Genomic DNA, 17,376 nt, shown 5'->3' with positions numbered 1-17,376 from the left:
GGCCTCTTCTCTCGTGTCATCAGTGATAGGACCAGGGGGAATGGTTTCAAGCTACGGCAGGGGAGATTCAGGCTGGACATTAGGAAGTATTACTTTTCAGAAAGGGTGGTCAGGCACTGCAATGGATGCCCAGGGAGGTGGTGGAGTCACCGACCCTGGGGGTGTTCAAGGAAAGGCTGGATGTTGTGTTGAGGGACACGGTCTAGTGGGAGCTATTGGGAATAGGTGAACGGTTGGACTGGGTGACCTTTTAGGTCTTTTCCAACCTTAGTGATTCTATGATTCTATTCTATAAGATTATTAGCAATATTTGCTACAATACCTTCCTCTTGCTGGCTGCAATAACAGCAGGAAGCCATCGACTCTCTCTAGTGTCCATTAGTAGGAAAACAACATCATGAGCATCAATAAGCTCTTCAAGTGTAGCCACATCCTTCCGAGCCTGTGCCATTGTTACTTCTGAAAAATTCACTGGATGGCCTGGCATAGGGATGCTCATGTTATAGCCTTCTGAATTCTGGATGGAGGCAGAGTAAAACAGCAGCATGTTAAAACAAACTTTTGGCTTAACAGAATTATTCTAAAGTGCTACGGTTTGGCAGAAAGGCAACTTCACTCTTTGCATCTCTCATCAGAAGGCTTGTTAGGTCTAGCAAATCAGCTCCAGAAGACAGCTGAACTGCTTCTAGTCCCAAAGGGAACAAACAACGACGAAGCAAGCAGAAAGGTCTTGCTCACAATTAAGATTGTGTTGTTAAGTTATACAAAATCATTATCCTGGATTATCTTTGCAGCTACCTGACACACAACTACTAGATTTCTCTGATACCAACTACCAACTCCGTTACAATATGATAAATAAGAATTATTGCTCATTCTTCTCTCTAAACAATAGTCTTGAGTGATTTTCATGTAATTCATGTAATTAAATCCATATGCAACCTTTATATATAAGGAAGTAACTTCTGAGGCTTGTGACTCCAGGCTTTGGATAACTGGAGGCTTCCATTACTTCCATTACTTCCATTACAGCCACTCAAAAAGCTTGTTCCTGTTGCAGAATCAATTAAATATTTCTGTAACTGAGTATCACCAAGAAACAGTGGTACTGTAGCACAACAAGGTTAAAATCTGTGAGGTGTTACATATTCTTTCATGACTTATCAGAAGTTCTGGAAGTGAAACGCCTAGCATATTTTCATATTAAAGATCATTGTTTGATAATCCAACATTCATTGAACAATTGCTTAGTACTAGTACTGACATTCAAAGTAATGGTAACAATAGGATCACCACAGATAAAAGCAAAACAAAAACAGAGCAATCCTCAGGTCAAACTAAATGAACCTCAAATCTCTGGAATGGATCTTCTGTAAAGCTTGTTCATAACACTAACCACCAGGAGCATAACCAGTCTGTGTTTCACTATCTGGAGATCAACAGCACTCTGATTAGTAACATAGTCAGGGGTATTTTAAATACAGAATTGCAGAGTAAAATATGCACTACCCATTTACTTGTTCATGTCAGTGGTCAAGATACTGCTTGTTAGTTAAGCTCTGCCAAGCATAACCACTCTATCAAAGGCAATCTCAATTCCAAAGCAAAAAAAAAAAAAATACAAACAGTTGATGGGTCTGCTACCACATCAACATGAAGGTCTTAATAATGATAAAATGAACTCTGCACAGTTAAAGTCACTATTACTCTCTTATTAGGAGATTTAAAATATTGATCTTACCACTCCTGGGAAGATTTTCTGAAGTCTTTCTGCAGCTGCAAGTGCCTTAGGCTTCCCACCACTGAGACAGTCTTCAAATTCATACAGCGGCTGTCGCACTGGGTTGGAGTATGAAATCCTTGCGTTGTCAACAAATGTAATCTTCCTAACTCCCCAACCCTAAGCAAGAAACTAATTAATATATTAAATACAATGGGTTTAGTCAAACAATTTCGAGTCTCCAACGACAGAAACTTAAAAGGCACTTTGCTCAATTTTTCTACAAAGATCAGCTTTTGAAGCTATTCACAGCAATGGCTCTGTACTTGCACTTAATTAAGAGAACAGGTAACTTAAACTGTCTAAATTTATTACTCTGCAGTAACCCCTCAAAACTTCATTAAGTGAGATGTGGTAAGGATTCTTGGAAGTAAGGATCAACACAGCTACTTCCCATGCTTCATTGTGAATTTGATTTTATAAGCTTGTTAATTTGTTCCAGAATTTTTCAATGCTTTAAATGTAAATTCAGTATCTATTCTTATCATGCTAAGTTTCTCTTACTGTTCTACTATAAGCAGAACTCCAAGCCATTTCCATTCCCTACAGATGTTCCCTGCAATTTATAATGTAAATTATAATGCATACATTAATACATAGGACTACAACTTTTTCCCTTATGTGCCATGGCAGCTGCTCAAAAAGTGGTAGAACTACTGATAAACAGCAGATTTTTACGATTAACTCAAGACTTACCATCAAAGTCCTTGCCACACTACAACCCAGCGTACCAGCTCCTAGCAGCAGACACTTGGCAGACACAATTTTTTCCAAATCAAGAGTAGGGACCAACCGCCAGCACATCAATTTCAAATTAAGATCCACCGATGATTCTGCTAACCTATACCACAAAATAAATAGAAACGCTGATGAATATTATGGGGTTTTGTTTTTCTTTTTTTTTTTTTCCCCCAAACAAAGCAAAGACCTATTTCAACTGTTTGGGTTTTTTTTTTCCCCAAAAGGAAAGAAAGAAGTGGAATAGACCATTCCCTCAAGGCACATGCCAGTAGTTCTCATAACACCTTCTCCTTCTCACCTTGATTTCAGCTACCTTTTGCCTTTCTCTCAATTTTGCTGTTCGTGACAACAGAGCTGTGTTTTTATTTGGTCTCCTAAGTTATTATTCTGGATCTCTATTTTTCCTATTCAGGTCAAACTCACTAACTCTGAGATCTACTGTTCTACCATCTTTCCATTATATGAAGGCATATTTAGAGAGAATAAAGGAATACTTGTACTTTCTTGTGAAGAGTGAAGCATATCTCAGCTTAGAACAGAAGATACCATGCCAGCAAGAGCATCAGTACATTGCCTAAACAATTCAACGTGTTAAATAATGTGAAAGAATTAGTCTGAAAGGCTCATCTCCACTTAAGGTGGAAATCAAAAGACATTTGAAACAACTTTCTCTGTTGTTCATCCACTTGTGAGACAACACAATGCTATGTTCCGAAGAACACTAGCTATAAATTCTTCTAACCGTTCTGCCATTGAGATATTTAGGTACATACATAACACAATTACTCTTTTGCCAGATTGCTTACTAGCTATTAAATATACCAGATATATTCTTTGAAACTTTCTCTTGTAAGGAATGCGTTGGCTGAACATCTCTTAACAACGTTCTTGTAAAAACTCCGCACTGCTTAAAAAAGAATAGCAAATCACTACCGTAACAACCATAAAAGTCTGCAAGCAATGAACAAGAGCCTGCATGCTGTGCTTGTCAAGATCTGCACCAGCAGAGATGATCCACTGTTTCATAGCTGCTGTGATGGCATTATTGCTAGGAGAACATTGGCCACATTGACCATATTTCATCAGCCTGAATAGATATTATCTGTTCAGGTTGTCTTCTCTGGCCCGATTCCGTAAGTTCAAGCCTTCAGCTTAGTCAGCATGGTGATGCAGCCATCAGAGATGATGCTTTACCAGGGTTCCAGGAAATCTGGAAGGATCACCACTTTATCTGCCACTCCAGGGACTGATGTTTTGACTTTGGTTCAAAATGGTGACACCAAATCTCACCAGTAAGAATGCAATCCAGCCTCATAAGTCCTGAGAAACATGTATATGGTGTTCTTCCTGTTCCTGAGCAAGTACTTATGGGATCCACCTGGCACAAACTTTACGATATTTCAACATTTCCACCACTGCTTCCAACACACTGAAGATGTTATTCAGTTCTGTAAGCAGTTCCCTGGTCATAATCTGCCAATTCACATGGATGAGTTGATTAAGACACAGTTGTGGTTTTATGATTCTCGGTTATCGGTGTTCCACATCATAACATCATGTAGTACATGGGGAGTTAAAGACCTAATGCTCCAGTTCTGGGTACCTGCCCGAGAAGTAATACATCCCCCACAGGACTGTTTGATGTTCCGTTACCATTTCTAGTCAGAGCAAAATATAAAAGACATTCACAGGTCACTTGACCTTCCCTTTTGATCTCAGCAACACGTGAGCTCCCTAGATCATCTCACCTCACCATCAGATAAGGCCTTCAGCTTTCAGACACTCATTTGATTTATTAGCTCCAATTCTATTTATATTATACTATTGTACGTTGCATTCCTTGCATTCCGATTTCTAATTTAGTAAATTAGTTTGTTTCTCATCAGATTGTTGCTGCTGTTCTTTTAGGCCCATCTCTCTACCCTATTTCCCTTTCACACTGCTGTCAAAACTGCAGAAACATACCACCCACAGCTTGACTGCAATAATAACCACCTTTGGTCTCCATAAATGTTCAGCAAGCGTCAATAAATGTTAGTGGATGCCATTTTTTCCTACATGGAAGAATTCAGCTATACCCCCCTGCTCCATATATGCTTCCAAATAAGCTAGAGTCACAAACTGCAGAAATGTCTGCTGTTTACAGTGCACTCTGCTCTAACAAGATGCAAATCCGCACTAGAACCAAAGATCACACAATATGTATATTACTGCATAATCTTCAAAACATTTAGTGTATGTATCACTGCCTTGATTGAGAGAACTCTTGCATTCCACATTTCAACTTGTTATCACTAAAACCCAAGAAAAGAAACTAAAGAAATTCAGAAAATGAAAACCAAACCTTTTTGGATCCATACATTCACTGAGATTGACCACCCTTGGACCCATGCCTCCCTTCTGGTTTTTCTCCCATCCAACAGCTTTTGGACAATCTGTTTCATGAAGAAAGAAGGAAAAAGAAGTTAAACTCTTAATACCACAGGATAGGAAAAGAAAATTCTGTTTGATTTAAACTTACTGGAAAAAAATCAAGCCTTTAGGGAAACAAGCTGCACCTTAATCTAGTTTATGCAGCTATGCAAGTGTTGCTGGATTTAATACCAGATGTCTAATGTGCTGCTTTTGCCTGCTTAGCTTGCTTTATACCTAAGGTGGAAATATCATCATTCCTCACCAAGCCTAGTGATCCTGAATGAAAAACAGATCAGCATGTTTAGCTCTCAGTAAATTCAGAATTCGCTACTAAGTTTCGTGTAGTTCAATCACCTCATCATGATCCCTAGGCTCTATCTGTAAATTCAGTAGAGAATTACACATGCTATTTCTACAATAATTAAACACTTCACAGCTATTGCATGTAAAGCACCCAGAACTTCTTAGGCAAGGTAGAAAAATAGTTCAGATTGTTCAGCAGACAAATTTAGTCTGAGTTTGTACTAATGTGACAAACTGATTGCTTTAAAATACATCTGTCTACTTCATAATGGGACTGAATTCCATTGTTTTATAAGTAAACAGAACAATACGCACAGATTCACTATCATAAGCATTTGCAAAGGGACCGTGTAGAAATTTAAGACTTTTTAAAATCACTTTATATAAGATACTATAAATTGCTACCTGACTTCCATATCTCCACAATAACTTTTTCCTCAGATGTTCTCCTTAAATCCTGCAAATCCTGTTACTAATTCAATAAGGAAGCCTATTCACCCTTGTTTTTTAAAGAACATTCAAATAATTTTCAATTTATTTGAAATAACTTAGTGTAAGCAGTGATTTCACCGTCTCGTTTTTCCTATCTTCATAGTGACTGGGGAGAAAGAAACAGAAAAGGGATTTATTTTCCTCTTTTAAATGGGTTACCTGGGCCAAATGCTCCTTGTGGAAGTTTTATTTCAAAGATAATGCTGTGTGTTATGTCTCTCACCCCTTGCATGGTCCTGTCTCTGAAGCAGAGCACTTCAATTGACTGGAGAATATTGCCCCTGGCAATTAAAAAAACATACAAAGAGACATGATTTTTTTTTTCCCCCCATAAAAAAGGAACTTATTTTAACTCTACTACATAAAGTTTCAGTCTTTTGTAGATTCTGACTAAGTGGAACACTACTGCTCTCACTGGCTATAAACACAGTTGTTTAGCACATGTAAACGATCACACTCTGCTGAGACAACTCCAATGAATTGACACTAAACAGCATGTCCTCTGTCACTTATTCAGTGCTGCTGGACAAACCATATCAGAAAACATATCAAGCAACACAACATATACCTGCACTTCCCCAAAGCAAAAGTAAGAATTATTTTTAGTTCTTGATGTAATAACCTTGTTCCCCCTCCCAATTCAATTCCAAAAGTCAAAGAATTAGAGCTTCAGTGCCTAAAAACCAACGAACCTTAGAATGTATAAAGCACTCTGGGTATTTATACATCCTTCAGCCCAGAAAATTCTGTACCTGAACTTTTCTCCTTGCTGATTTGCTTCCCTGAAACTGCTTCTAGCATCTGTGTTACTGAAGCTGCTTGCGATAGCAGGCAAAGTATCGTTAGGAATACCAGTAATCATGGACAGGAAAATAATGACTTGCCCAATCAATGACCAGAGACTCTGGCTAAAGAACACTCCTTCTCAGAAGTGGCCTTTATCCAGATGATGTCCTCACTTTGGAGGCTGGCCCTTAGATGAACCCAGGGATGGATGGACCCAGGGTCCGCTCCTGGTCACACAGGAAGCACAAATGAACCACCTGCACCTGTGCTTCCTGGGCCAGCCACCCCCTTCATCAGGTGCCATGCCATAACAGTTCCACTACAACAGTAACATGCAAATCCTGAATCACTGGACACAAGGAATGTCAAAGTCAAAACTAGTCGGTTTTTGCCTTTTTTGTGGGTTTTTATTTATTTTCCTTCATACATTTTTTTGCATATTTTTGAGACTAAAGTTAAGCTTCAGGTGCATGATGCAAGTAAATTGCCATGGATGAAAAAATGCTTCATTTGATACAAATCAATAGCATGTGTCTCTGTGGAAAATAATAAAAGAGATACCATTTATGTGATGCCAAGATCAGGAAATTTCGCAGTGGCCATCCTGGATAGTGAGATAAATTACACGGATCATAAACTCCAACTGTCACCTGCAAACGAAAGTGCTCTGAGAAGTCATCTATTAATACTGATATTCAGTTCACACTAACGCTTACCTGGCATTTTTAATGCAAAATATTTGTACACAGAATGACTACATACATATTTTACATATATTTTCTGCATGGTCCCACTAGATTTCAGTAAAACATTTGCTAGAGCTTTCAAAGCTCTCACTTCAGCTTCTTCATGAACATTCACATATTTCACTACAGCATATTAGCTTGCTTTAAATAAGGCATTGTGAGGAAAGCCCAATAACAGAAGCCTTGTTCCTTAAACAAAATTCTGCATCGATTTTGGTATGACCCAAAACTGAAAGGGGTCAATCCAGCATGAAATAAAGGAGAAAGAAAAACAACATAAAAATAACGCATAAAGCCAATCCTTCAAGATGAAATATAATATATAAGGAACTGGATGTTCTGTCTCATCTTCAACTGGTGTAATACCACGCACTTAATTGATGCGCCTAAACTTGATTACTTTACATTCAGTGCAGAACTAAAACTTAACCAGAAGTCAGGAAGATGCCACTACCTTTAGATATGCTGAAAATTTGAACTCGTTCATCACTAGAGCTACCCGTCTCTCTCATATCTACAGAGCTCTTCTTTCCCAGTTCTTGCTTCACCTACTGATAAACTTACAGCAACTCTTCTACATCAGTGAGGTGCCTCTAGGAACAGTCTGAAATGAATTAGACAAAACCTAATGCATAAACACAGGGGAGGCAAGGGTCCATTCCCCTGTCCCTCCTCCAGTCATACACTGCTGCTGCTTTGCACTTGCTGACTCAAGAAGGCATGAGACCTGTTAAAAAGCTGACCTTGTTCAATAAACTAGCAGTACATTAACACAGCAACAAACACATTTTTCTTCTAGGGGAGCAAGTTCAGCTGGCTCATGGAAATACTGACAAATTTCAGAGTCATCTCATTCAAGAAACTGCATCTGATAGCTCTTTGGCAGATCCCTTCAAAAAAGAACATTAACAAAGAAATGCGTTCCAAATGATTACAGATTTATCTTGCATTAAACTATCCCTATATAAATTAAGTGCTCGCTTGCCTGTGACCCACTACTGCACTTACACTACTTTTTAAAACCTCAGTTTTTAGTAAAAAGAGCACGCAGAACTCAGACTTAAAGCTGCCCATTAATTTGATACAACTTGGCTTCTGGATAAGGATGTAAACACCTAACTCTTGACACAGAAGTCAAGCCAAGCTGCCAGTCATCAGCTGTTTACCCAGTGCATTTATTGACCAACAAGTGTGCCCAATTCAGTATTACATGTATGTTTCAAATCACTTGTAAATTAAGTATGTGCAGGTTATAAACAGATGCAAAATACTCATTACCTTTCCCTCTTGGTCTTGAAAGAAACCATCCCATTTTTTGAGTGGAGATACAACCACTGAATTGTCATGATACTTGATTAAAAAATAAGGAAAGGCTGTAACCCCTTCTGACTGGCAAAGTTCATCATACGCTTTCTGAAGTGCTTGAATCTAAAAGCAAAAAGAATTGAAAGCAATAGTTGTAACGCTCCTATAAGGAAACACTGACATGTATCCTTATGCTCCGTCTCTGGAAGCGTTCAAAGCCAGGCCAGAGCATTCTGTGATTCATTCTATGATTCGGTGCAATTGCTACAGAATTCAGGAATGCTATCTCACCCAAGTTATTACAGAATACAGTGTATTCTGAAATTTTCAAGTCTATTATTACCACAATAATAGATTAAAAAGTGAATTGCTAAAGCTGCAATTGTCAACACAAATTTGAAACAGGTACACTGTAACCATTGCAGCAAACTGATCTACCAACAGAAAAAAAAAAAAACAAACAGAACCATAAAATGAAAGCTCATTCTAATAGTTACAACAGCTTGATAAGCAAGTAAGTCTACCCCTCTATTATTAGCAAAAGTTCTCTGATTTGTTTCCAAAGTAGAAGACCTGTACTCTTGCAGTCTTGCGTGTTGGCAAACATTAATCACACTGTAACACCATAGAGACTTCACCACTCTGTTTATTTTGGCATCCATTTCCAATATTCAGCCAAATTTTCTGGAAAATGACAACACTGTTACAGTGCTTATGACTACAGAAGTAACATAAGGGCATTCTGGGAATGAGGCAAGTATTTTCCACTGGAGAAAGAAAGAACTGAAAACTGTTTCTCATGGACTACTATAACATCAAAACCACACTCCAAGTTTCACATCAACTTCTGTCACAGTCAAAAAAGGTATTTGGAAAATTTGACTTTTTGTCCTCTCACAATGAAATAAGAAACAAACTGCAAAACACTGTCAGATGCTCTAAAAAACTATTCCCTATCAACATTTTTCTTGTCAAATCATACATTTTATTACGAGTTTTGTCATTTCTCCTGATCACTCATAGGATGTTCCTTTTAAAACCTTTCATTAAACAATGGTCAGTTTCAAAAATACTGTGTAGCAATTGGACAGATAAATACGATGGAAAAGGCATTACAAAGGTGCAATGACAGAAGGACCAGCACAATAGAAAGGTGCTATAAAAGAAAAGAAGAAGATTGCTCACCTGGATCAGAAGATTCCAGGTTCACAGGGGAAAGCTTCACCAAGGAGGGATCTCCAGAAAGAGATCCATCCCCAGTGGCAGTCATCCCTTCAATAAGGCCTAAGAGAGGTGCAGCCAGGCTCCAGCCCTTCCAGTCACACAGCTGAATTGCCTTCACCTGTGCTCCCAGGGTCTTTTGCCCAGGTGCTCAATCAGTGGTTCAGGCCATGATTCTGAAGTTCCCATACACACAGCCATGTAACTACCTCCCCTCCAGAGCTGTATGCCATGCCTGCATCTAACTTAAAGCTGAGGCAATGTTAAGGTGAAAGATTTTGTACAGGAAAAAAAAAATGGGGTAAACTACAAGTGAGAATAAGAAAAGAGAAGATTTTAAAAAGGAATTAGATTTGAAAATCCAGTACATGCTAATAAAAACACTAATCTTTATGGCAAGAAATCTACTCGGTGCTACAGAGTTCATAACACTTGGTATTTAGAATACCTGATTTAAAGAGAACCGGTCACCAAGACACACTGGTTTCTGAACTATATGTATTCCATCAGGGAAGCAGAGAGCAGGGTAGCAAAACCAGTAATAGAAATGATATTTTTTCAGGTCCTTGGAAAAAAACAAAACAAAAACAAAAAACCAAGATTAGATAACAAACAAATTAAAGGAAATTTCTATTTGTACTAACCATAGCTCTTATTTGACAAGTCACTGTCATGAACTGAAAGAAAACCGTGCATACTAGACTTCTTTCCTCTACATATCCTTCTAATCAGGACTTCAGCAGACAATTTGTGTACAATACTTCAGTGTTAGACAGAGCTTTGTGCTCTAGAATTGCAAATATGTTAAACGTGAGAGCTGCTCTGCTTTTACTAATACTTGTAAGGCACTCATATTCAGATACATTTTGCAATCTGAGAAGGTACCTGCATTTTTTAAAGAATACACTAAAAAAATCTTTTACATGTGTACATGAGAATGGCCTCAGAATTTTTTTAAATGTCTGAGATATTTTAAAATGTCTGAGAATGACCCTGATAACGAGAATATGGTACTACAAGTTCTCCTAAGAAGAAACTACTACATTTCCATTTCAATGCTCTGAGATATGTTATCATTACTCACTGCGAATGTCAACAGCAGGAACCTGTTCAAGAGCAGAGGGTTTTCAAGTGCAGCTCCAGATTTTATTGATTCCCATATCTGTAATTGATAGTTGATAGAAAGAAGAGAAAGGACTGAGAAACAAACAGAAAAAGAGTATAAGACCTCTAAGAGCTCCTCAACTCTCTGAACACAGTTAAAGTAACTGCATTGCGCCTGTCATTAATTGGAAGTACTGCACCACACCAGGCCTTGAGTGAAGATATACATGAAAGCTTTGTTACCCACAGACAGCAGGCAGCCAATAAATCTAATCCAAGGAATCAAAGACCAGTCAAAGTATAGCACCTCAAAAATAAAAAGGTTGCCTTTGTTAGACTTGCTCTTCTCCCTAAGCCATGACATTTAAATTAGTTGGTTACAGAACAAGCAGATAAGCCCCTTCCTTTGGCAGTCACCTTTCTCTTGCCTTATCTCAAACTTCTGGCTGTTTCCCATCACTTTGTCATATTGATAGATGGACTGCAGTAATTCAGTTTAAACTAGACACTTCCTGATTTCTGGATGCTGTAACAAATCAAAAACTGGATCTATAGAATGCAAGTCACTGGCAGCTCTAGTACACATTGCATTTAAAACACAGCTTTGTAGAAGCCTGAAAAAAAAAAAAAAGATCTCCAAGCATAATTATCAACTTGCTATTCTCTTGCAAAGAACAGTAAAAAAGCAAGTATCAAACTCCCATCATAATAAGTTAAATCCAAACCACATGGGTGAATTTGGACAGACTCTCTAATATTTGGGTCAGAGACTGTAAAGCAATTCACTGGCTATTTCCAAACCATCTCTTTACCAATGTAACAATCAGAAAGATCAACCCAATGGAATGGTGATACAGAAGGTGTAATGATAAAGGGACTAGCATGAATGAAAATGCTTTACAAAAGGAAAGGAAAAGCACTCACCCATGTCTGAAGATCTAGGCTCACTGGGAAAACCCCACAAGGAAGAGGTCTCCTACCAGAGGTCCTTCCCCAGTGCCAGTCAGCCCTTCTATGAGGTCTAAGAGAGGTGCAGCCAGGCTCCACCCCTTCCTGACACACAGCTGAATTGCTTTCACCTGTGCTCCCAGGCCTCATCAGACCCCTTTCCCAGGTGCTCAATCAGTGGCTCAGGCTTTGACTCAACAATTACCAATAAACCAGCTGATTTTATTTTAACATTACCTCATTTGCTTCTTTTTCCAAAAGTGATTTTTTATCACAGGACTTGAAAGCCTCGAAAGTGTTGGTATTATACAACGTTCCAAAAGCAGGACAGCAACGTGCTGGTATTGCAGCATTCCTGAGTTAAAAAGAAAAGAACACTGGGAATTGTGTACTAACATCTTCAGCATGATCAATAGTAGTAACAATTGCTCTGCTATGGGGAAAAATTGTCCAGAAACTGGAAAACGAGGCATAGTAACAAAAGCTAATGAAAGCAACACTGAAAACATTTTTCTGATCATAATGCTTTGTTAAATATGGATTGTTATAAGAAACTGTGGAAGAGAGCATCCACATTATGCTTTCAAAATTCATGAGGAATCTGGGTTTTTCTAGCAAGGCAGTACTGAATTAGGTTGAAGGAAAACTTCTAAAAAATGAATTCAAACAAACAATTAATGATAAATGTGATTTACACTAAGAAAGAATTAAGACTGAACTTTACACGTCAATACTTCATACACATAAAGAAATACTCAGTTAAAAAAAACTAAGCTGAAAAGGACACCACAAAGGAAGTCTAATCTGGACAGATGCCTGAGCATCTTTCCTAGTTTGTAACATCAGCTGGATTTGTAGCTGGATTATTTTCCATTATTTTATAATGGAAAATTTTCTGTAGCTAATTTTATAGACCTGATTAATTTAACTCCTTTAACATCATTCTTCCAAACTGATCATTTTGATGTTTCCATATCACAGCCTTCTTCCAAACACACTTTGCTGAAAACACTTTCAGTAGAACATCAAGAAGTTCTTAGATAAAAATGTGTCCTGTGAAATTATCTCAAAAAACACTATGCCTTGCTAGAACTCCTAATATCCTGAGAAAGTAGAGGAATTTGCTTCTGAGATCCCAACTTTGTGATCCATCAACTAAAAAAAAAAAAAAAAAAAAAGCATTGACTATGAAGGCATTTATCCAGATCCTATGTTAGTTACACTAATTTAGGCAATTAACTCAAAGTGAAAACTGGATGGAAAAAAAAAGATCGCCTCTCATCTCACTTTTGTTGTGTACACAGAACAACTTTGTTCTAGCTTCACCTTGGGAGTAAAAGCAAAATTGGGAAATTTCAGTCAAAGGTTAAATACTGCTTTCAAAGATATTACAGTGTAACAACCAGGATTGTAAAAGCTATTTTGAGATCTTAATTCTAAGGAAGAATATTTAGTTTATAAAGATATTAAGAAAGCTTTAACCAGAAATCAGATGACTGAAATCATTATTTAGACAAAAGTGTCTATGAAATGTGGGAAAAAAGGGTATTATATAAACACATATAAACACTAAGTGAAACTGAGACTTGTCAGTGTATTTCAAGCTTGACCCTTCAGATGAATACACTGCTTCAAAAGCAGGGAGCAGTACTCCAAGGCACAAATACTCTTTCTGCAGTTATAAAGTTCATGAGAAAGTGAATTGATCTCTTATAGAATTTTTCCAAGTCATACTTGGAAAAGCATTACTGTTATGCAAGGAAAGCTTCTCCACATATGAATTAGGGTAAAGCAGAATACATACTTACATGTCAAAGGCACTAAATTCCAACGTCAAACGAGCTGGGAAACCTGATGGATCGCCTGGCCAAAAAGAAGCAACATGCATCTTTTAAACTACAATACATATGCTTTAAAGTTAGAGAAACTAATCTAGGGCTATAAGAAACCCATGGACACACCAGAATTCCCATCTCATCCAGCAGTGCTCCTAATCCTAGCAATGTCTCAGCAAAATACCTTATACACATTAAATGAATATTTAGAGGAGCAACAGGAGAAACCCAAACTACTAAGAGAGACATTCAGTTTCTACCTACCATTATAGTAGTACCCTTTGATAACCTTTGGAGTCTCATCTAATCGGTACTCATTGAGCTTCTTCTGGGTTAGTTCATGCCAGAATCCTACGTTCAAGGCACTACTGAAGGGAGCAAACTGCAGCTTTGAACTTCCAGGATCCACAGGATGGTGGGACTCATTGCTGACTGCTGCCATGATTGCAGTTCACTATTAAACATACAGGCAAAGAGAATTCTGTAAAAGCAGATAAGCTATATGAGTATATTCTCCAATGACCATGTCACACTGAACTACTTCAAGTTTCTTTTAAATACACTTCAAGTAGTACATATATAAAGTATGTACTACACACACTTTATGTGAAGTATAAAAAACTGTTATTCCTTGAAAATTTAAGAAGCTTGGTGCAATGAAAACAGCTTTCACAGATTTTCCTAATGCTTTTTGGAACAGGGGAAAAGAAAACGATGTTTTTAATTCCTTAATGACTGCCAAATGACCAGCTTCTTCTTTGAAAGAATTTCTCATATTAATCAGAAAGACACAGTAACGTTTTTCCTTTCACAATATTTCCTCAAGCAAATTATTTGGACATAATCCATGTTACTGTTTCTAAGAGTACAGACATGATCCCCTTTTCCTACCTTAAAGACTTTCCTTATTTCTGGGTAAATTGTGAAATGTAACAGAAAAATACATGTTTGATGTGTTCCATCATGGTAGATACATGGTTCTCTCACAACGTCTTCTTTTAAACAGAGTAGCTGACATTTCTTGTTGCTTAATTTCACTTTATTTTTCTTTTCAGTTTTTATTTTTAATAACTAGAATTTGTGATATCATAAATTTTTCACAGTTTGTTTAAAAATACCTTCTCATATCACTTCTATTAGCATAAGGAAAGTTTTCTTGAAAACTTGACTATACAATGGCTGTACAAAGTAGAGCTATCTGCATGGCATTTTCTGATCATTTTAATAAGACTTGCTTTTCCTGCACTTAAGATGTAGAAGTCACATATACTTACGTATTAATAACCAGCTAGTTTAAATTTCACTAAATAAATAAATAAATATTAAACCCTACAGAATTTATTTTTCAAGAAAAAATACTAGAAAAAAAAAATACAGACTGCTCATCACAAGGCAAGCAAACAGTCATGCGTCACAAAGGCATTAGCAATAACTGAGTCAGGTTGCATTGCATGTCATGCCAAAATGCCTATAATAAAACTTTTAATGAGAGTTTTGATTAGGCAGCTAGTGAAACCAATCCATAAACACTCTCTTCTCTTCCTACTGATTTGTTGTCAGAAGCAAGTTCAGGAAAGTATTAATTAGCACTTTTTCCAATTTATAACAAAAAGCAACATGAAGTCAATGCCTACTCCACCAGTCAAGCTTTATTATAACGAGAGATCTACTCATTTTTAATTATTTGCTCTTTTTCAGCCTTTGGAATAAGCTTTCATTTTATCCCCCTTCTCCATTTAACTACAGGTACGTGACACACCCAACAAACTGTACTGTCAAATACTTTAAATGACCAAGAACCCAGATGCCAACACCAAGCAGTCACGTACCACGAGCTGAAAACACTAGCCTAAAAGCATCCACTGCAAATGAACTTCAAGACCCTACTTAATTCCACTATTCCTGTACCTAAAGAGCTGTTGTTAAGAAACACTATGCTATATATGTGTAAACAGAACAGAATAGACAGTCATTTCTGATCTACTGACACTTTCGAAAATATAATTTTATGCATTTGCATGCAAATACTCAAGTGCTTTCTTATACAAGATCAGTACATTAAACTTTGTGCAACAAGTTACATATAAATGTGTTGTAGGTACATTTTGTAGAACTTGCAGATAGAAACCCATGGCTTCTAACAGTCACAAGGAGAATGTGAGGAATAAACAGACATCAGAAATCTGGAATTTCACAAGAGTTCAGCTGCAAAGTGAGCTTGAAGCAAGAAGGTTTACCAATACAATTTAGAGATAACTCCTGAGTTCTGTAACTGACAGGAAATCTAACAAGCGCAATGGACAACAACGGCCAGAAAAAAAGTACAAGTTCTTGCATCTGCTGTTAAACATACAGACATTCAGATGAGTCTAATTGCAAAATATGTCCAGAAAACCACAGAGCAGCTGTTTCAGTAACACCTGTCCTGTCCTTGAGGGAGGACGTAATCTGCCGTAAGAACACGATTAGCAGTTACATATCCTCTGGAACCATCATGATGTTACAGGTTTTAAACCAGATTCACAAAAACACCTTAAAATCCACATTTTCTATAAAATCCCGCTCTGTGTTACAGAATAGAGAATATTCTGAAGACCTCCTTTCTATGAGCAAAGGCAAAGCACTACCTAAGGTGCTTTTTCAGAAAAGCTGAGCCAGACATTGAACTTATCTGATGTTTGTTATCAAGCCTATTTTTGGAGCACGGAAAGCTTTCCCTATTTCTAGGATCACAGCAGGATTGGGATGGAAGGCACCTCGCAGTCCCCAGCCTTGCTGTGGGCTGGCTGCCCCCCAGCTCGGCTGCCCAGGGCTCCTCCACGGCCTGGGGCACCTCCAGGAAATATTACTCCCGTCTCGCCTTGCAGACGAGCTGCCCCGCCAGCTGCCAGCCCTGAGCGCGGCAGGCGCCACCCGCACAGCCCCGCAAAGGAACGCTGCCTCCTCACTGCGGCACCGCAAGGGACGAACTCCCTCCCGCCCTCCGTGACAGAACCCGAACTCCCGCTCTGGAAGCGAGACCAGCCCGGAGCACGGCGAGCTCGGGGCACGCAGCCGGGAGCCTGAAGGCAGCAGACGCCCTCAGTGCCCCTCAGCCACCGCCGCCTCCTCACACCAGACGGTCCCCAACCGCGCACGGCCGCTCACCGGCTCCAGCGCGCAGTACTTCCGGCATTACCAGCTGACGCGAAGCGTGACGGTGCCGTACCTCTATCACGTGACGAAGAGGGCGGGAAGGGAGCAGGCGTGCGGCGGAGGAGCGTCCATTGCGCACGCGCCCGACCGTTGGCTCCGCCTGAGGCGGGAATGTCAGTCGGCGCAGCGCTGCTCCCTTGTGGCGGCGCGGCGTGGTGCGGGGTAGTGCCCGCGGCAGCCCAGCCCAAACCGATTCTGAAGGTTCTTTTCTGTGCCGTCCAGAGTGCATTCGCTGTAACAACTGCTTGAATAGGCGAGAAGATACGAAGTGCGCTCACTTTATGGCTTGTGAAATAATATGGACTTACAACCCACCCTCTCCTCCTCTGCGGTTATGACTGTTAGACCATCCTGCACAAGGATGCTATGCTTTGAGTAGGTGCTGATGTGCTGGTGAAGCGTTGAAGGATTCCAGATTTATCAAGCATATTTAGTCAGCTAAATCATACGAATGATAAACGATATAAAAGCATGCTGGCTGAATATTGGAGACGTTCCCAGTTTT

The 17,376-nt window shown here is 38.8% G+C and overlaps 1 protein-coding gene across 8 annotated transcripts in view; it reads right to left on the bottom strand.

The window, feature by feature from the left end:
- ATG7 (autophagy related 7) overlaps positions 1-16,933 on the bottom strand; it is a 97,146-nt gene extending 80,213 nt beyond the window's left edge. For 6 of the 8 annotated variants that reach the window (XM_052678360.1, XM_052678365.1, XM_052678362.1 and 3 more), the window contains exons 1-13: positions 16,824-16,933; positions 13,941-14,157; positions 13,650-13,704; positions 12,079-12,196; positions 10,874-10,951; positions 10,238-10,354; positions 8,542-8,691; positions 7,079-7,167; positions 5,891-6,012; positions 4,866-4,956; positions 2,477-2,621; positions 1,742-1,900; positions 323-517 (exon numbers count right to left, since the gene is read on the bottom strand). In XM_052678360.1, coding sequence (XP_052534320.1) covers positions 323-517; positions 1,742-1,900; positions 2,477-2,621; positions 4,866-4,956; positions 5,891-6,012; positions 7,079-7,167; positions 8,542-8,691; positions 10,238-10,354; positions 10,874-10,951; positions 12,079-12,196; positions 13,650-13,704; positions 13,941-14,118 — 1,497 coding nt within the window. In that variant the 5' untranslated portion in view covers positions 14,119-14,157; positions 16,824-16,933. Of the gene's footprint in view, positions 1-322; positions 518-1,741; positions 1,901-2,476; positions 2,622-4,865; positions 4,957-5,890; positions 6,013-7,078; positions 7,168-8,541; positions 8,692-10,237; positions 10,355-10,873; positions 10,952-11,817; positions 11,919-12,078; positions 12,197-13,649; positions 13,705-13,940; positions 14,158-16,823 lie in introns of those variants that run through there. The other 2 variants (XM_052678361.1, XM_052678367.1) reach the window with 2 other exon arrangements.
- Between the last annotated feature and the right edge of the window lie 443 nt (positions 16,934-17,376).

Source organism: Tympanuchus pallidicinctus, unplaced genomic scaffold, assembly GCF_026119805.1.
Source record: "Tympanuchus pallidicinctus isolate F22 unplaced genomic scaffold, pur_lepc_1.0 scaffold17, whole genome shotgun sequence".
NCBI lineage: Eukaryota > Metazoa > Chordata > Aves > Galliformes > Phasianidae > Tympanuchus > Tympanuchus pallidicinctus.
Note: the sequence above shows the minus strand (reverse complement) of the source record. Positions and strands in the feature narration are given on the sequence as shown.